Source organism: Aquarana catesbeiana, linkage group LG11, assembly GCF_042186555.1.
Source record: "Aquarana catesbeiana isolate 2022-GZ linkage group LG11, ASM4218655v1, whole genome shotgun sequence".
NCBI classification, from domain to species: domain Eukaryota; kingdom Metazoa; phylum Chordata; class Amphibia; order Anura; family Ranidae; genus Aquarana; species Aquarana catesbeiana.
In genome coordinates, this window is record NC_133334.1 from 25,777,642 (window position 1) to 25,798,543 (window position 20,902).

At 46.1% G+C, this 20,902-nt stretch overlaps 1 protein-coding gene across 4 annotated transcripts in view; it reads left to right on the forward strand.

Moving 5' to 3' along the window:
- SBF2 (SET binding factor 2) overlaps positions 1 to 20,902 on the forward strand; it is a 514,395-nt gene that overhangs the window by 454,333 nt on the left and 39,160 nt on the right. For 2 of the 4 annotated variants that reach the window (XM_073604094.1, XM_073604096.1), the window contains 2 exons: positions 7,009 to 7,053; positions 11,701 to 11,885. In XM_073604094.1, coding sequence (XP_073460195.1) covers positions 7,009 to 7,053; positions 11,701 to 11,885 — 230 coding nt within the window. The remainder of the gene's footprint in view (positions 1 to 7,008; positions 7,054 to 11,700; positions 11,886 to 20,902) is intronic. The other 2 variants (XM_073604095.1, XM_073604097.1) reach the window with 1 other exon arrangement.

Genomic DNA, 20,902 nt, shown 5'->3' on the forward strand with positions numbered 1-20,902 from the left:
TATTTTCTTGTTCATAAAATGGAAAACCATGCATTTTAAAGCACATTTGGCTGCAATTGATGGGTACAGTGGCTGCGTTTGATGGCACAGTGGCTGCGTTTGATGGCACAGTGGCTGTGTTTTATGGGCACAGTGGCTGTGTTTAATGGGCACAGTGGCTGTGTTTAATGGGCACAGTGGTGGCAATTTATGGGTACAGTGGCTGCGCTTGATGGCACAGTGGCTGCGTTTAATGGGCACAGTGGCTGCAATTGATGGGTACAGTGGCTGCGTTTGATGGTACAGTGGCGGTAATTTATGGGCACAGTGGCTGCGTTTAATGGGCACAGTGGCGGCAATTTATGGGTACAGTGGCTGCGTTTGATGGGCACAGTGGCGGCAATTGATGGGTACAGTGGCTGCCTTTGATGGTACAGTGGCGGTAATTTATGGGCACAGTGGCTGCGTTTAATGGGCACAGTGGCAGCAATTTATGGGTACAGTGGCTGCGTTTGATGGGCACAGTGGCTGCAATTGATGGGTACAGTGGCTGCGTTTGATGGTACAGTGGCGGTAATTTATGGGCACAGTGGCTGCGTTTAATGGGCACAGTGGCTGCGCTTGATGGCACAGTGGCTGCGTTTAATGGGCACAGTGGCGGCAATTTATGGGCACAGTGGCTGCGTTTAATGGGCACAGTGGCTGCGCTTGATGGCACAGTGGCTGCGTTTAATGGGCACAGTGGCGGCAATTTATGGGCACAGTGGCTGCACTTGATGGCACAGTGGCTGCATTTGATGGCACAGTGGTGGTAATTTATTGGCACAGTGGCTGCGTTTAATGGGCACAGTGGCGGCAACTTATGGGTACAGTGGCTGCGTTTGATGGTACAGTGGCGGTAATTTATGGGCACAGTGGCTGCATTTAATGGGCACAGTGGCGGCAATTTATGGGTACAGTGGCTGCGTTTGGCACAGTGGTGGCAATTTATGGGTACAGTGGCTGCGTTTGGCACAGTGGCGGCAATTTATGGGTACAGTGGCTGCGTTTGGCACAGTGGTGGCAATTTATGGGTACAGTGGCTGTGTTTGATGGCACAGTGGCGGTAATTTATGGGCACAGTGGCTGCGTTTAATGGGCACAGTGGCGGCAATTTATGGGTACAGTGGCTGCGTTTGATGGCACAGTGGCTGCGTTTTGATGGCACAGTGGCTGCGTTTAATGGGTAAAGTGGCTGCGCTTGATGGAACAGTGGCTGCGTTTAATGGGCACAGTGGCGGCAATTTATGGGTACAGTGGCTGCACTTGATGGCACAGTGGCTGCGTTTGATGGCACAGTGGCTGCGTTTAATGGGCACAGTGGCGGTAATTTATCGGCACAGTGGCTGCATTTAATGGGCACAGTGGCGGCAATTTATGGGTACAGTGGCTGTGTTTGATGGGTACAATGGTAGCGTTTGATGGGCACAGTGGCGGCAATTTATGGGCACAGTGGCGGCAATTTATGGGCACAGTGGCGGCAATTTATGGGCACAGTGGCTGCGTTTAATGGGTACAGTGGCTGCGTTTGATGGTATACAGCTTTTCCACGATTATCTGGCATTTGAACAAAACATGAACTTGTACACCTCCCTGAAGACCAAACTGCAGACAAATGTGACTGTCACAAAAAAGGAGAGAGAGAGAGAAAGGAAGAGAAAGAGGGTAAGGGGGGGGGGGGGGGAGAGAGAGGGGGGGGGAGAGAGAGAGAGGGGGGGAGAGGGGGAGAGAGGGGGGGGGCAGAGGAGAGAGAGGGGGGGGGCAGAGGAGAGAGAGGGGGGGGCAGAGAGAGAGGGGGGAGAGAGAAAGGGGGGAGGGGGGGGAGAGAGAGAGAGAGGGGGGAGGGGGGGAGAGAGAGGGGGAGAAAGGGGGGGGAGAGAGAGAGGGGGGGAGAGAGAGAGAGAGGGGGGGGGGAGAGAGAGGGGGGGAGGGGGAGAGAGAGAGGGGGGGAGAGGAGAGAGGGGGAGGGGGGAGAGAGAGAGAGAGGGGGGGAGAGAGGGAGATTTTTTTTTGTACCTTAAAGTGCTGCAGCTGCACGGGCCGTTCACTTCTCCTATTCTCCTCGTGCAGATTAGTGGGCGGTGCTGGCGCCGCACGGGACCAGTCACAAAGAGAAAATCGAGCAGCACGGCGTTCGCTCCTCCCCTCAGGCACACAGAGGCATATAACTATTTAGTTCTGTGGCCGGAGGAGGCGGCACACACAGCCATTGGGTAGTGCGGCAGCGGTGGCCGCCGCTGCTCAGTATTTTGCTGACACAGTCAGTCAGCCAAGCTCAGAGCCAAAAGCGGCCCCAGGGGTACTAGGTGCAGACAGCCTACCGGGAATCTTCCCGGTATCCCGGTAGGCCAGTCCGGCCCTGGATCCATGTCCTTAGTCTGCTTGTCTTCAGCAAACTGTTTGCGGGCTTTTTTGTGTATCGTCTATAGAAGAGGCTTCCTTCTGGGACGACAGCTATGCAGACCAATATGATGCAGTGTGCGGCGTATGTTCTTAGCACTGACAGGCTGACCCCCCACCCCTTCAACCTCTGCAGCAATGCTGGCAGGACTTCTATTTCCCAAAGGTAACCTCTGTATATGACGCTGAGCACGTGCACTCAACTTCTTTGGTCGACCATGGCGAGGCCTGTTCTGAGTGGAAACTGTCCTGTCCTGTTAAACCGCTGTATGGTCTTGGCCACCGCACTGCAGCTCAGTTTCAGGGTCTTGGCAATCTTCTTATAGCCTAGACCATCTTTATGTAGAGCAACAATTCTTTTTTAGATCCTCAGGGAGTTCTTTGCCATGAGGTGCCATGTTGAACTTCCAGTGACCAGTGTGAGAGAGATAACTCCAAATGTAACACACCTGCTCCCCATTCACACCTGAGACCTTGTGTCACTAACAAGTCACATGACACAGGGGAGGGAAAATGGCTAATTGGGCCCACTTAGGGGGTGTACTTACTTCTGTTACCAGAGGTTTAGACATTAATGGCTGTGTGTTGAGTTATTTTGAGGGGACAGCAAATTTACACTTTTATACAAGCTGTACACTCACTACTTTACATTGTAGCAAAGTGACATTTCTTCAGTGTTGTCACATGAAAAGATAGAATAAAATATTTACAAAAATGTGAGGGGTGTACTCACTTTTGTGAGATACTGTATGTAAAGCGCTGTGTAAATTGTTGCAGCTAAAAAGAAAAAAAATGTCATACTTGCCTCCTCCGTGCAGTTGGTTTTGCAAAGAGTGGCCCTGATCCTCCTATTCTGGGGTCTCCAGCGGCACTCCTGGCTCCTCTTCTTCTCGAGTGCCCCATTAGAGAGCCGCTCTCCCTCAGAGCACTCGTGCGGGTGCGCTCCCGTGCCCTGCTGCTGCGTCCATTGACACAGACAGCAGGACTCGGCCCCGGCTCCCGCGTCATTGGATTTGATTGACAGCTGCGGGAGCCAATGGCTGCGCTGCTATCAATCTATCCAATCAGGACCCGAGACACCGGCTGGAGCTGCTAAGCTCGTCCCCATCGCTGGAAAGACCGGGTTCAGATAAGTTAAAGAGGAGGGCTCTTTGCGGGGGGGGGGGGGGGGCAGCTGCATCACAGGAGGTTTTTCACCTTAATGCATCATTAAGGTGAAAAACCTTGAGGGTTTACAACCCCTTTAAGGAATGGACACAGCAGGTTGACAACGCTGCTGCTAATTGCAAGACAGCAGCTTAGTGTAATCAGCCTGCAACAGTAAGTGCTGTTACAGGCAAGATCCCAAATAAAGAAATATTGCAACAAATTCACAGAAAAAGAAGATTCACTTAGAAAACTGTATACAGTGAGGCAGGGTGCCAGACATACTGACAATAGATTTTGGGTTTACGTTTAATGGACCACTGACCTGACTCTTTAGGGGCTGCCTAAAGAGAGAAGCCCGGATTGGAATGATGACTCCGGAGCCTGCACCTTTAAAAATATGTCAGCAATGACAGCTCTCATATTCTTTTCCTGGTCCCTTTTAATGCAATACTGGGCAGTACACAATGGACAAATAAAACCCTCTCTGCCAGTAAATATCATGTAGATTTCTACCTTTTATGTGATGTAATGCCCGCTCCCATTTCACTCTTACAATGTTTAACAGATGTTGCTTGCTTTTTTTTTTTTTCCATGTGCCTGCGCTAACCCAGCCCAGTGTCTTATATCCCAAATACAGCATTGTAATGTCAAGTCCTGTTTTGGCCCATCAGTCATACATCTATTGCAAAACAGAAATCTGATCATTCTCATGTTTCAGTTACGTTGTGCCAAATGGTCTCTGAGTGGGAGCCCCAGCAAAATTCCGTTACTCAGTCTAGGTGGTTTTGCTCCGTGTAACTCTGCAGAATCCTTGTTTGCTGTGGCTGTCTGCTGGCCAGCTCCATGGAAAGGTTTTCTTCTCTTAGGTGGTGTGCCTTGGCTTCCTTCTCTCTCCCGTCACGTTCTTGCAAGATGAAAAGGCTGCAGGGAGATTTTACGGCAGACGTTAGACTTGAATGGAGCGTGCTCTTATTCTGATCAAGAATGGATCTCCTGTCCCCACCATTCATTTCTGATTTAAGCATTTGATTACTGACATAGTCGTTTTTGGTCCTGAAGTTTTGGCATGCAGTCGAGGTTTGGCACCAATAAACAGAAAAAGGATGTTTTTTTTTTTCCAGGAAAATATGTAGATGTGTCATTCATACAAATAGTAAGGAAAGTGGATAAGAGGCATCGACACACTGAATATTCTTTATATTGTTGTTGTCCTCTAACATTACAGTAATAGTGTAAATGTAAAGAAAACATGGCTACATGGTCAATATTAACCACTTACTACTGAGAGACTAAGGCTGTGTTCACACCATCCCCGCATCCGTCTCACAGCTGGGGTCCGGTGCGTTTTGGTTCACTGTTTCAGTTCCAATTTTAGCCCGAATTTTAGGCTGACTCCAGACCTAAAACGCACCAGACCAGCTGTGGAGATATGTGAACCAGCTCCAAAGAGAGCCGGTCAAAATCTCCTGCTATTGCGAATTGGATGCGGGTTCCACGCGATGGTGTGGAGCTGTATGAGAGACTTTTCATCACTTCGTCCTTCCATTAAAAACACTAGTAAATAATTGTTAGAAGTAGCAGTTGATTACTAAACGGATGGAACAAATAGCTCCCAATGGAGCAGGCTACACATGTACCATTCATTTGTATCTTGTAGCGATCAGTTGTACATGATTTGAGCAGTGTGTCCTTAAATTGGTGACTGCCAACTGGATGATTAAATCTGTAGTTGTAAAATATAATTGTCTGCATAACTTAGCTCTGATTTCAATCCCTAACCTGATGAGCCCAATGTCTAGTATTTTACCCTAAACCAAAGTCTGTTCGTCAACCTAACCTCTTAACCTCCACCCAAGCCATAAACTTAAACCTCAGTCTAACCCCTAAATCAATACCTTACCCTCAAACAAACTTCTAATTTTCAACTTAACCCCCTAAATCTTTGACAAACCTACAACCAATCCACATTTAGGACTGGGTGCAAAGAACTGTAGAGAAAAGCAAAGTATGCAGTTGTTTTCTCTGTTAATCGTGTAGGTCAGTGCCTGTAAACTTATTAGATATACAGTAGGAGGCCCTCAAATCTGGCCCCTGATATCACTAAAGAGAGATTGTAAACTACAGGAGTTGTTGAGGACTGGAGACATGCTGTAGGAGTTGAAGACTGGGGAAATGCTATAGTAGTTGTTGGAGATATACTGTTGGAGTTGGGAGATTGTGGACATACTAAAAGAGTTTTTAAGGACTGGGGACATGCTGTAGGTGTTGTTGGAGATTAGTAACATCCTTTAGGGGTTGTTCGTAGACTGGGAACATACTGTAGGAGTTGTTGAAGACTGGGCACATGCTATGGGAGTTGTTGGAGACTGTTGACATGCTATAGGAGTTTTTGAATCTTCTGGACATGCTTTAGGAGTTGTCGGCAGACTTGGAACATGCTGTGGAAGTTGTTGAAGACTGGGGACAATGCGGTATGAGTTGGTAAAGACTGGGGACAATGCTGTAGGAGTGGTTGAAGACTGGGGACAGCATCCTAGGAGTTGTTGAAAACTTGGGGACAGTATCCTAGGAGTTGTTGAAAACTGGGGACAGCATCCTAAGAGTTGTTGAAAAACTGGGGACAGCATCCTAGGAGTTGTTGAAAAACTGGGGACATGCTGTGAGGAGTTATTGAAGACTAGGGACATGCTGCAGGAGCTATTTGAAGACTGGGGAAATGCTGTAGGAGGTGTTGGAGGCTGGGGACATTCCATGGGAGTTGTTGGGAGACTAGGGACAATGCTGTGGGAGTTGTCGGAGACTGGGGACAATGCTATAGGAGTTTTGACGACTGGGGACATGCTGTGGGAATTGTTGGAGACTGGGGGCAATGCTGTATGACTTGTTGAAGATTTGGGACATGCTGTGGGAGTTGTTGGTGACTGGGGACAATGCTGTAGGAGTTGTTGAAGACTGGGAACATGCTTTATGAGTTGTTGGAGACTGGGGACAAAAACATAAAAATAGAAAAGCTGCTAATTATAACATAAAAAAGTAAGATAGTGTGAAATAAATAAACAAATCATTTAACAAGTAGAAGCCAATTTAACAAACCGTTTTCCTTAACTAGCTTAGCTAAGCACCAATACACAGAATGCTGTCTGTGGGGCCACCAAGGGCTGAACAATGAGTGCAAAAGGGCTGCTTGTGGCCCCCAGGGTCCAGGTTGGACACCAGGGCTATAGGTTGTGGTGGCAGGATATCCATTTTTGTATAGTGTAAGGTACAAATATTTATTACATCTCTATCTCAGCTTTTTGAACAACAACGTGATGGAGAACAGGGAGACGGGACTCTCTTCTGCACGCCTAAAGACTATTTCTTTCTGTATGCTCTGATGTGTTTGTCCTGTCTCACGGAAACCTCCTGTCTTTTTCCTTTTCTCTCTTGTTCCTCTGTCAGTCCTCGGGTTACACCCAACTGCTAAGGCAAGGATACATGCTGCAGGTACTCGCTCACTATCCGCATTACACATTACCCTTCATAGCCTTCTCATTCCTCATATTTATCACTTGGAGGAGCAGCTTGAGACACTGGAAACTGGAAATTCATGAAAGCTGGAGTAGAAGTGGAGTGGTGGCCCATAGCAAAAAAAATTCTGGAGGTGACTTTTAATATATGCACTGATCAGCCATAACATTATGATGGCCCATCTAATATTGAGTAGGTCCCCTTCTCCCAAAACAGCAAACAGCCCTGGCCCATTGCACCATGGACTCAACCAGATCTTTGAAGGCATGCTGAGGTATCTGGCACCAAGCTGTCAGTAGCAGATCCTTTAAGTCCTGTAATTTGCAAGGTTAGGCTTCCATGGATCTGACTTGTTTTCCAGCACATCCCACAGATGCTTGATGGAATGAGATCTGAAAAATTTGGGGACCAAGTCAAAAAAACTAAAACTCGTGCTTGCATTTCTTGAACCATTTTTGCTGTGTGGCAGGGTGCATTATCTTGCTGAAAGAGGGCACTGCCACCAGGGAATACCACGTACATGAAGGGGTATACTTGGTCACAAACAATGTTTAGGTGTGCCAAATAACATCCCACACGAATGGCAGGAGCTAAGGTTTCCCAGCAGAACCTTGCCCAAAGCATCACACTGCCTCCGCCGGCTTGTCTTCTTCCTACAGTTCTGTAGAAGTTATTGCCCTGCTTAGCTTTGTATCATCCGCAAACACTGAGATTGAGCTGTTTATCCCATCCTCCAGATCATTTATGAATAATATAAATAGGATTGGTCCCAGGACAGAACCCTGGGGGACCCCACTTTCCACACCAGACCATTCCGAGTGTTCCCCATCTATCACCACTCTCTGAACTTGCCCCTGTAGCCAGTTTTCAATCCATGTACTCACCCTATGGTCCATGCTGACAGACCTTAGTTTGTACAGTAAACGTTTATGGGGAACCCTATCGAATGCCTTTGCAAAATCCAGATACATCACGTCTACGGGCCTCCCTTTATCTAGATGGCAGCTCACCTCCTCATAGAAGGTTAATAGATTGGTTTGGCAAGAACGATTCTTCATGAATCCATGCTGATTACTGCTAATCATAACGTTTTTATTACTAAAATCCTGTATATAGTCCTTTAACATCCAGTCCAAGATCTTACAAACTATTGATGTCAGGCTAACCATTAAAAGTATTTGAGATATTAAATTTTACTTTTAGTCCAGGGAGGTTTTTTTTACAGTAAGAGAGGTTAAGTTCTGGAATGCTCTGATGTATGAGGTGGTAATGTCATAAAAAAAACTAAAGTATCCTTTTTCAAATGTAAACACTTTAAAGTGATTGTAAGGCTTTGAGTTTAAAAAAAAAAAAAAAAAAAAAAAACAAACATGTCATACTTACCTCCACTGTGCAGTTCGTTTTGCACAGAGTGGCCCCGATCTTCAACTTCTGGGGTCTCGCGGCTACTCCTCGCAGCAGATAACCCCCTAGGAGAAGCGCTCTCCCATGGGGTTACCTTGCGGGCGCACACCCGAGTCCATCATTCGGCGTCCATAGACGCCGAATGTAGGACTCGGCCCCGGCGCTCATGACATTGGATTGACAGCAGCGGGAGCCAATGGCTGCACTGCTATCAATCTATCCAATCAAGAGCCCAGAACCCCAGGCAGAGGAAGAGCGTGTCTCCGCCGTGAGAAATTCCAGGACTCAGGTAAGTAAAACTGGGATGCATTAAGGTGAAAAAAAAAAATGAGGGTTTACAACCCCTTTAAGTTTGCAAATTAAAAATTGTTTATGCATGCATACCTGAAAGTCTGTATGCCTCTTGCATTGTTCATATTTCACATTACCCATTTGCCATCTTGCCTAGGCTGTTCATCAATCTTAGTGGGAGGTGATGAAGTGCTACCATCTGAGGGAGGAGATGTAATTTTTTCCTTATGGGAAATGAAGGATTCTTTGCCAGGGATTGGACATTGCAGTTCTCTCTCCACTCTAATCCTGCCTCTCTCTTGCTCCTTTATCAGCCAAGGGAGAACACAGGACTTAGAGGGGCCGCACTGTTCTGTACAGTGATGGTGTCTTCCTCCTATGCAAATATAGGAGCAAACTGGCATACTAATAGGGGGGATGAGGAAAGGCCATGACCTCTGGGTTGTGAAGCTTGCAAAGCTGAAACCAAGAGATCATAGAGAATCCCAGGTCCTGCACAGCAGGTGGGAAGCCTACCAGAAAAGTCACAATACATGCATGCACTGTTTTTAACTTGCGGTTTTAAAGTGTTTGGTTTAAAAAAAAAAAAAGTTTGTTTTTAAAGAAGAAACCTAGTTGATTACTGAAGCTATCTGCTCCATTTTTGCTCCAGCTTTCCCAAATGATTTCCTTTTGATATAGTAGCACAAACACTAGTTGGTAAGTAGGATCTGTTCACCACCCAAGCAAATCTCTTCATCAGCTTGTCATAAGTTAAGCAGGGGAAATGCTATCTCTCAAAAGAGAGGAGGGGGATTCTAAAAACTACGTCCTGCAGCGTTATCTAGATCACTTGTCTCCACCTTTTAATGGGGAGAGTAATTCAAATCGAAACGTTCTCTGAGCTGATATAGCAACCAATGACTCGGCTACATGCCAGATTCTTTAGTCTTTAGGGCTGATCTCCAGCCTTGCCTTCAGTCTTGCACAGCTGAACAGGCTCTGTACTGAAATGGCTTACTCTGAGTTCACTGCACATTGTGAGCTTCTGTGGCTGAGGTGGACATTGTGACATCATCAGCCTGCCTCTCCACCTCAACCAATCAGAGGAACCCATTCATAAAAAAAAATACAAGGCTTCCTGTGCATGGCTGAGCAGCCCAACTTGTTTTTGTTTCGACAATGAAACAGGAAGTCCCCCGTACCGCTGACATCACTGTATACTCTCTATGTAGCCATTGCTACATACAGTTTATAGAGTGCTGACCGTATTAGTGAGGGAAATAGTTTATTTGCACCAGCTTGGTCCAAACAAACTGTTTAAAGTGGTTGTAAACGGATCTCGATCCAGTGGTTTGTAAAGGGATCTCGATCCAGTGATGTGCACGAAAGCTGAGTCTCTCTCGGCTCTCCCACTTCTCATCGGCTTAGAGACAGCAGTGGGAGCCATTGGCTGTCAATCACAATCAGTGAGGAGGGAGCGGGTTTGGGGCCGAGGTGGCTTGGGAGTGAGCATGCACAAGTGCCTCCATAGCAAGTGGCTTGCTATGGGGGCACCCGGGGGGGGGGGGGGGGGCTGGGAGTTGCCAGGAGTGCTGGCGGGGGACCTGAGAAGAGTTGGATCAGGGCTGCTCTGTGTAGGTAAGTATAGCATGTTTGTTAAAAGAAATAACCTTTAGAACCTCTTAAAGCTGAATGAAACCTGGTGTTAGGCTTTAAAAAGGTATCTTTCTGATAAGTGGTTGACCATCTGAGTCCTTAAAGCAGGTCACACAGTAGTCACCCGACATTGCCTTCACATTGCTCGCTCCCAACACATCAGACCCATCATTTTCTGTCACATAACTCTGTTGGGTCTCTGATGGCCCACGCACTTTGCATCCCACATGGTGACACTTTCATTCATATTTCCATTTACTCCACCCTCTTTTATGTAGATCTGTGCTTTTGTAGCACTAACACTGCAAATTGACTCTATCTAGTGTTATCTGATTATAGTGATCACCTCTAAGTGAATATGAAACTCTGCAAAGTTTCCCATAGCAATGTTGTGCCACATTTCAAAATGAGCTTGGTTGACCTGTATCCTCTGTTGGTAAGGAACTAAAAGTTCCCGCATGCTTTGCCAGCTGGGGGCTCTGCTGGTTACCCATACTTGGTGTCTATATAAATTCAGATTGGACAGTCTTGCCTTTTTAAAGGCCAAGCTTACTGAAGACTGTTGTTTCCTGTTTTGGGTTGGATGGTGGTTGGTGGGGATCCGTGACCACCCTGTGCCTCGTAGCCTGTAGCAGCAAGACATTTCTACAGATTTTTGGACCTCCTCCTTTCTTATCACGATGGTTATAAAGCTGAGCAAGACTTTAAAGAAGAAGTGTCTCTTAATTTTTGAAATCTTTACTAATTCCCCCTGGGGACCAAGTGCACTGAGAAATTAGCACCATCGTTTTTGCATCAAATACTACCGTTTTAAAGTCTTTGTGGTGTACAAAACATATATAAATCATACAGAAGAGGGGATGTGACATCTTCATAGTGGTATTGGCTGGGCATTAAGATCTACATCAGAGAAATCCCACCGCTATAAATTTTTGGAAGGTTTGTAGCCAACATTTTAGCAGAATCCATAAAGCAGCATTTGAGTCAGTCCAAGACCTCTTGATGCCACTGAAGTCGCCAACCAAATAGGAAAAGAATCAATGTGTTGACAGGTTGGCACAAACCCAAAACTGAAATATCAGTCTCAAACAGATTTATTCTTTACCTAGAGGAAGCTTTATGTCCTTTTGGACTACTGGGTATGTTTCCTTAGAGGTGATTTATTGTAGACTTTATGCACGCCTTTCCGCAGATACGACTTGCTCTGCAATGACCATCGAGTTTGTCGTAAGTTTACTACCGTTGATTTTTTTTTTTCTTGTTTCTAATACTCTTGTAATTTGTAACCAGGCGTTTGGGCCAGCCTGCGCTCAAGCAATCGCCTAATCACCACCCAGACACCACTTATTGATGTGGGCGCCCGGCTAGCAGGGAAGGATCACGGAGCTTCATACAGCGACCAGACCTCACTACAGAACAGCCTGCTAAAGCGCCAGGCCGCACTGTACATCTTTGGTGAAAAATCTCAGTTGAGGGTAAGAAGTATTTATTTGTTAAATGTTTGTCCTTTCCGTGTTTACCGTTCAGCTAAGATTATAGAAAAAAGTTCATTGTTTTAGTGGTTTACCATCATCCCTAAATAGATATACAACAAAAACCAGGCAATAACTTAAACACCCCCCCCCCCCCCCCCGCCCTTGGGATTTTTAAGAAGACCACTAGAAATAATACATTAAAACAATTAATATTTTATTTTTAATGATCATAAAACATAATTGATTAAATAATGAATTGATTTGATTTTAATCTATTATGATTTTTTTTTTTTATTGGTTTAACTAGATGGACTTGTGTCTTTTTTCAACCTAACTATGCAATTATGTCTTTAAAAAAACAAAAAAAACAATGTAACTATGATTGTTAAGAATAAAATATTACATTTTAAAAATATTACTTCTAGTGGCCACCTTTAAAGTCCCAGAGGGGGGTATTGCCTCGTTTTTTTTGTATACCCTTCAGCTAAGAAAAACTAAAATAGATTCAGCCAGATATGGCCGAGCTGTAAATGTGTGCAAATAAAAATACCAAAAATTGTAAAAACAAATGATAATATATATAAAAAAAAAAAATACAATATTAAAAAAGGTTTTAAAAAAAAGTGCTAAAAGTGTTTGCACCTGCTGTCACAATTAAAAAAAAAAAAAAAAAAACACGGCTGAGCGGGGTTCCGCCTGCCTGGCCGCATCATTTATTCACAATGTTCTGTGACTGTAAAAACTACAAGTACCGTCAGCTTTTACGTTGAGCGCTGTCTTTAGTTTATTGAATCTTCCTGTCAGTTCTATGCCTGCCCATACAACTTAAATTGACAGTCTGTAGGAGACCTGCATTTCACCAGTGATCTGCCCATCACGGGTGCAATGCTTTCCAGGTTCCTATTAAAAAAATGTAAATGCACGTTTTTTTACCTGCAAAAAGATGTTCATTTATTTATTTTTTAAAAACATGAACTTATCCTTAAAAAAAATAAAGAAAAGCTCACCTGTTGGGAGCTGGTTTTGCACCCTTCCGCAGAGGCGCTTTCAAAGTTGATGATACGTTTTTATTTATTGATTTGCTATCTCATTTAAAAGAGGTTTGCCATTGCCAGTGTTGATTCCTGGAAGTCCCTCATGCCGGGTGTCTCTTTTTCCCCGGCATAGGAGCTTATCGAGGCATTCTCCAAATAGCTGCTTCTCAGTAATGTTGAGTTTACAGTCATGGTTCACTCTAAATACACAACTTGATAATCCCACGACCCATTTTCTTAACCCCCCCCATGCTCAGAGGACATTGCTCTATGGGTGACATTCCTTGTCCTATCGCTGTAAGATTTGGGCAAGGTCCAAGAACAGCAGCGACTCCTGTGTTAGAGGCATGTTCTGCCGGGAGAGCTCCTATCTTGATCTGGTGTTCCTAGAATGGAATGTGTCCTCTCACCATCTAGTGTTATCACCGGCCCCCTTCGCAGGACAGCGACCCGGTGCCGCTGGTCTCATAATTGCTTTGCTTTATCGCTTTTCATAAACACTGCGCTGGAATTAATGCATGCCGTGAAGATCTTCTGACCCCGGGGTCTCTCCGACACTTGCTCAGCCAACTTTACATGGGGGGGTCATCTGCTGCTCGCTATTAGTAAAGCTCAAGGATCACTAGTTAAGTTCTTCTCTTTATCTGAATGATCTCTCGGTCCTCCTCTGTTTTCACAAGAGACCCCCCAACTAGGTGGCTGGTTTAATTCAGGGCAAGTCTGAGATTTGTAAAGGTGTTATAAAGCCCAGAGGCACACCATCTTCTTGCAGTCAGAATGATAACGTAGATGGAAACCTTAACTCAATGGTGTTTAGTTTGCTAAAGCACAGTGTATTTCTTTCTCGAACATCACGGGACACAGAGCCACAGTAATTACTGATGGGTTATATAGGTATCACTGGTGATTGGACACTGGCACACCCTATCAGGAAGTTCAACCCCCTATATAATCCCTCCCCCTTGCAGGGATACCTCAGTTTTTACGCCAGTGTCTTAGGTGATGGACGTGTAAAGATGTCCTGTGCTGAGCTCCAAAGGGAATATCCTAAGATCCTATACTGGGGCAAGCCAGGCGAACCGGATCCATTCAAAGTGTCTTTTCATGGCCGAATTGAATGGTACCCGGGCCTCGTGTCCGAAGAAACGAGGTTTTACCCGTAATGCTTCTCTTTTTAGAGAGCTGGACCCCGCAGATCAGAAAATGGCTTTAAACTTCCTAATTTCTGGCGAGGTGCTTTACGGTCCCAGAACTGTTGGATCCCCCTACTGATGGGGGCCCCAGTCTCTGACGGTTTTTTCAAACGGAGCCCACCGTGAGAGGTGAAGATTGGGTCTGTGTAAACGGCACCCTGCGGCTGGATAAGGTAAGAGGAGATTCCACAGAATTTTTGAGTTCTAGTGGCTTTTCTCCTTTAAGGTAAATGCATGCTATGCCTATTGTGACCACCGGGGGCTGCCAAGAGCACAAACCTACACATGCTGACTGATTGTCTCAGGTGTTGTAATCGCTGTGTATGTCCCAGCGTATCAAGCAGGCTGCAAGCAGGTAAGGTGGATGGGGGGATTTCTCATGTTTGAATGTTCCCCCCCAGGCTAGAGAGGGGCCACAGGGGTCTAGAAAGTGGTTATACCACCCGGGCTCTGTGGCCTAATGGCCACCATCTCTGAAGATAGCTGTTCAGGCAAATCTTGTTACCAGTCTCCCTCCTTCCCCCCCCCCCATCCCCAGCCTTTTCTCCAGAGCATGACAGGAGAGTCGGCAGTGCGGGAAGCGCTCGTTTTTTTCAAAACTCGAGGGGGGGGGGGGGCGGTAGAGGAGGGGGCGGGATGTCAGCACAGAGTGTTTAGACTCCCACTCAGGCCAGCTGCAGGCTATTAAAGGCACTCTGTACAGGTGCACTCAGCCTTCTGAGAGACACAGAGCTGACGGTCGCATGTAAGGTGGGACACAGGCATTCTCCTAGGCAGCATTTACTGAAGTAACACCAGACTGAGCATTGGGTAGCAAGGCTTTTAGCCAGACTACATCGCTCAGCGGACAGTGTTCATTTGTATACCTCACACCTTGTTGCTTTGCACTATGGGTAGAAGAGGTTCAAGCACCCCAGGAACCAGAGACACTAGGGGATCTCGTTCAGGTTCTGAGGGCCCCCTGTCGGCAGCATCCTTCCCCCCTAAAGATGGGCCAGGGACGGCTAGCCAGGGAGAGCCATCGGGGTCAGGGGCTACACCTGCTTCTGGCACTTCAGCCCCTGTATATATTACACAAGAGGTTTTTTCCCTCAACCATTAATGGTCTAGAGGAAAGATTAATGGCCGTGATTACGTCTTCACTCAGTGGAAGAAAACGCACTAGGCTTTCCTCTGTTCCCCAAGACCCTCAGACAGAGGAGCTCTGGGATAAAGGAGATGAATCCCTTTCAGAGGATCAGGATGGGATGGATGATTCCTCTTCGGAGGATTCAGGTGGAGAGGGACCCTCTGCGACTTCCCAAGAGGAGAAAGTCTTAGTGCAGATCCTCACTGGATTGGTCCGCTCCACATTTAAGTTGCCCATACCTGAAACTGCTAAAGAATCCTCTTCTGCTTTGGGGTCACTGAAACCTTTCCAAGCAGCACATGCTTTTCCTGTTCATACTTTACTTGAAAAGCTTATTTAGTCTGAGTGGGATCACCCAGACAAACGTTTTTTTCCGCCGAGAAAGTTTTCAACACTTTATCCGATGGAAGAAAAGTTTATTAAAATGTGGGGAATACCAGCTATTGATGCCGCCATTTCCTCCATAAATAATAGCCTGACTTGTCCTGTAGACAATGCTCAGATGCTCAGGGATCCTGTAGATAAAAGGATGGAATCCCTATTGAAGGATGTTTTCTCCTTAGCAGGATCAGTGGCCCAACCTGCAATAGCAGCGATTGGAGTCTGTCAATACTTAAGAGACCATGTTAAGCAGGTCATCAAAGTATTACCTGAACAGCAGGCCCAGGGGTTTGCTAACCTTCCAGCGGCCTTATGCTTTGTGGTTGACGCCATTAGAGATTCTATCGTGCAAACCTCCCGTCTTTCACTGGGGTTGGTGCATATACGTAGAATCCTATGGTTGAAAAATTGGTCAGCCGAAGCACCATGTAAGAAGCTACTGGCTGGGTTTCCATTTCGTGGTGCAAGGTTGTTTGGAGAGGACTTGGATAACTATATCAAGAGAATCTCTTGTGGGAAAAGCACTCTCTTACCTGTCAAGAAGAAGAGTAAGCGTCCCTCTTTCAAACGGACTCTTTCCCCAGCGCCGGGGGCTTCAGCCTCCAGGCAGTCTCGACGGCCGCCTCCATCGGGGTCCAGAGACAAGAGTCAACCCCAGGGACAAAAGAAGTCCTGGGGAAAGAAGCCTACTAGGCAAAACACTAAGACCTCTGCATGAGGGGTGCCCCCGCTCACTCGAGTGGGGGGAAGACTGCGACAATTCTCAGAGCTCTGGCAGGAGGACTTCCAGGACAGATGGGTAGTCTCCACGGTAACCTTAGGGTACAAGCTGGAGTTTCAGGAATTCCCTTCTCCTCGGTTCCTCAGATCAAATGTTCCCAGAGAGACCCAGAGAAGAAGCAGTCGCTCCTTCTAGCGTTAGAGCGACTTTTGTCGCAGGAGGTCATTATGATAGTTCCCGCAAAGGACCAGGGATTGGGCTTCTATTCCAACCTTTTTACGGTCCAAAAGCCAAATGGGGATGTCAGGCCCATTTTGGACTTAAGGGATCTGAACCGATTCCTAAGGATTCAATCCTTCCGCATGGAATCAATTCGAACAGTAGTTCCCACCCTGCAGGGAGGAGAATTTCTGGCATCAATAGACATCAGAGATGCATATCTGCATGTGCCCATTTTTCCTGCTCATCAGAAGTTTCTGCGCTTCGAGGTAGGAGGGCGCCATTTCCAGTTTATGGCTCTGCCCTTTGGGATAGCCACTGCACCTCGAGTGTTCACAAAGATCTTGGCTCCTCCTCTGACCAGATTAAGGGCTCAGGGTATAGCTGTCATAGCATACCTAGACGACCTGCTCTTGATAGACCGGTCGGTAGCCTCTTTGAATGGAAACTTGAGGACCACGGTCAGGTATCTAGAACACCTGGGTTGGATCCTCAACTTAGAAAAGTCTTTCCTAAAACCAGTAAGAAGACTGGAATATTTAGGTCTGATTATACATACAAGCCAGGAGAAAATATTTCTACCCCAGGCAAAGATCACTGCTTTGAGAGAGCTGATTCTGACAGTAAGGACCAAGAAGGGTCCCTCAGTCCGCCTTTGTATGAGGCTACTAGGGAAGATGGTGTCTTCATTCGAAGCAGTTCCCTATGCTCAGTTTCACTCAAGAATGCTGCAACACAGTATTCTGTCGACCTGGAACAAGAAGGTTCAGGCATTAGACTTTCCGATGCACCTGTCGCATGCGGTGCGTCAGAGCCTCAATTGGTGGCTCATACCCGAAAACCTGCAGAAGGGGAAATCCTTTCTACCGGTTACCTGGACGGTGGCAACAACAGATGCCAGTCTGTCAGGTTGGGGAGCAGTTCTGGAACAGGCTGCGGTCCAAGGAGTATGGTCCAAGACAGAGAGGACCTTACCCATCAACATTCTGGAGATCCGGGCGATACATCTAGCTCTAAAAGCCTGGACTATCAGGCTACAGGGTTGTCCGGTCAGGATCCAGTCCGACAATGCCACAGCAGTGGCTTATGTCAATCATCAGGGAGGCACCCGGAGCCGAGCTGCTCAAAAAGAGGTGAACCAGATCTTAGTCTGGGCAGAGATGCATGTGCCATGCATATCGGCAGTTTTCATCCCGGGAATAGAGAATTGGCAGGCGGACTATCTAAGTCGCCAGCAGTTACTTCCAGGGGAATGGTCTCTGCATCCCGACGTCTTTTGGGCCATATGCCAAAGATGGGGGGTTCCAGATGTAGATCTCTTTGCATCCCGATTCAACAAAAAGATAGACAGATTTGTGGCAAGGACAAAAGATCCTCTTGCATGCGGGACGGATGCGTTGGTGATTCCGTGGCATCGGTTCTCACTGATTTACGCATTCCCGCCTATTCTGCTACTACCACGACTCCTTCGCAGGATCAGGCAGGAAAGGAAGTCGGTACTTCTGGTGGCCCCCGCTTGGCCCAGAAGGACTTGGTATGCAGAAATAGTAAGGATGACGGTAGGTTCCCCGTGGACACTACCGGAACGCCCAGACCTGTTATCTCAGGGTCCAGTGTTCCATCCTGCCTTACAAACGCTAAATTTGACGGTTTGGCTATTGAGACCCACGTTCTGAAGAGTCGTGGGCTCTCAGGTCCTGTCATATCTACCTTGATTAATGCAAGGAAGCCAGCTTCCAGGATGATTTATCATAGAGTCTGGAAAGCTTATATAACCTGGTGTGAATCCAGAGGTTGGCATCCCAGGAAATATGTCATAGGTAGAATCCTTGATTTTCTACAGATGGGATTAGAGATGAAGCTGGCCTTGAGTACCATCAAGGGCCAGGTCTCTGCTTTATCAGTATTATTTCAGCGGCCACTTGCTTCGCATTCTTTGGTCCGAAACTTTATGCAGGGGGTGATGCGTCTTAATCCTCCGGTTAAAGCGCCCCTAAACCCCTGGGACTTGAATTTGGTCCTGGCTGTGTTACAGAAACGGCCTTTTGAACCAATAAGTCAGATTCCTTTGGTCTTGTTGACAAGGAAATTAATTTTTCTGGTGGCCATCTCTTCTGCTAGAAGAGTATCAGAATTAGCAGCTCTTTCCTGTAAGGAGCCTTATTTGATTATACACAAGGATAGAGTGGTACTACGCCCTCATCCTAGTTTTTTACCGAAGGTGGTTTCTGATTTTCATTTAAACCAAGACATTGTTCTACCTTCCTTTTTTCCAGATCCCTGTTCTCCGGAAGAGAGATCTCTACATTCGTTGGATGTAGTAAGAGCAGTTAAGGCCTATCTAGGGGCAACTACTCAGATCCGCAAGACGGATGTTTTGTTTGTGCTGACAGAGGGTCCCAATAGAGGACAGGCAGCGTCAAAAGCTACCATTTCTAAATGGATTCGACAGTTGATCATTCAAGCTTACGGTTTGAAACAGAAGATTCCTCCGTTTCAGATCAGGGCACATTCCACAAGGGCTATTGGTGCTTCTTGGGCAGTGCATCACCGGGCCTCTATGGCTCAAATCTGCAAGGCCGCAACCTGGTCTTCAGTTCATACATTCACCAGATTCTATCAGGTGGATGTGAGAAGGCATGAGGATATCGCCTTTGGGCGTAGTGTGCTGCAGGCAGCGGTACAGGGTCCTCAGGTCTGATTGCACCCTACTTGGTCGTGGTTCCCCCCCCTCAGGTAGCATTGCTCTGGGACATCCCATCAGTAATTACTGTGGCTCTGTGTCCCGTGATGTTCGAGAAAGAAAATAGGATTTTTTAAAACAGCTTACCTGTAAAATCCTTTTCTTTCGAAGGACATCACGGGACACAGAGGTCCCACCCCTCTTCTAATACACTATATTGCTTGGCTACAAAACTGAGGTATCCCTGCAAAGGGGAGGGATTATATAGGGGGTTGAACTTCCTGATAGGGTGTGCCAGTGTCCAATCACCAGTGATACCTATATAACCCATCAGTAATTACTGTGGCTCTGTGTCCCGTGATGTCCTTCGAAAGAAAAGGATTTTACAGGTAAGCTGTTTTAAAAAATCCTATTTTTATACAGTTGCCTCCTTTGTTACATCTCAGTTTACTGTCCCTCAGACTTTAGAGGGGCTAGACTCTACCCAGTTGGGGGTAAACAATGTCTGATCTTTGGTATTAGATAGGGGGAAGAAGGTATGGTTGAAGAAGAGCGGGCCATCATCCCTAAATAAGCATGAGCAAGAAAGATTGGTGGGATTATGTGGGCCCAAAGTGTACAAAAAGAGGAGCAAAACATAAATGTAAAAACAGTATTACAAATTTTATTGTTATAACAATTTTAAAAGAAAAAACAATAAATGGCTGGTGTAGCGGCTAAAACACCAACGGGGCATACAAACCAGATACAGAAAATTTCATATACATTGTTGGCCTCATAAAGGATGAGATATGACCATTACATACGCAGGACGCCGTCGCGTTTCACAATGAATAATTCCTTCTTCAGGGGGTTAGTAGCAGTTGCACTAATTGGTACTAACCCCCTGAAGAATTAATTACTCATTCTGAAACGTGTCGAGGTCCTGCGTATGTAGTGGTCATGTCTCATCCTTTATGGGGCCAGCAATGTATATGGAATTCTCTGTATCTGGTTTTTATGCCCTGTTGGTGTTTTAGCCGCTACACCAGCCATTTATTGTTTTTTCTTTTAAATTTGTTGTAACAATAAAATTTGTAATACGGTTTTTATTTTACATTTATGTTTTGCTACTCTTTTTGTACACTTTGGGCCCACACAATCCCACCAATCTTTGGGGGCTTCTTCCTTGCTCGATCTTTGGTATTAGGGGGAGAAATAGTTGGTGTCAGCAGGAGGAATGGTGCCCCATTTTTGTTGTCAGTGGAGAGCATTTTGCCCCTTCATTGGTGTCAGTGAAAGGAATAGTGCCCCATTGTTGGTGTCAGTGGAAGGAATACCTAAAGGGCTGCAGTTTGGAGACCACTGGCATAGAGACTCATATAAACCCAGTGATGACATCATTGGGTCTAAAATGGGGTACTTCGTGAAAATTTTAAGGTTTTATGTAAAAATGTCATTAGCATGATGGGGGCAAAAAAAAAAAAATAGCGAAGGCAATTATAAGCAGATTAAACCCTAGCTTTAAAAATATTGAAAATGACTATAGCAGTGACAAAGCTCAGAAACAGGAAAACTCCAACACTTGGTGATTGCATTTTTAAATATCTCACTTAGATACAAAGGTATCCCAAAATGTTTTAAAACACTTCAAAAACATTTTACTAGCTTGTTCAAG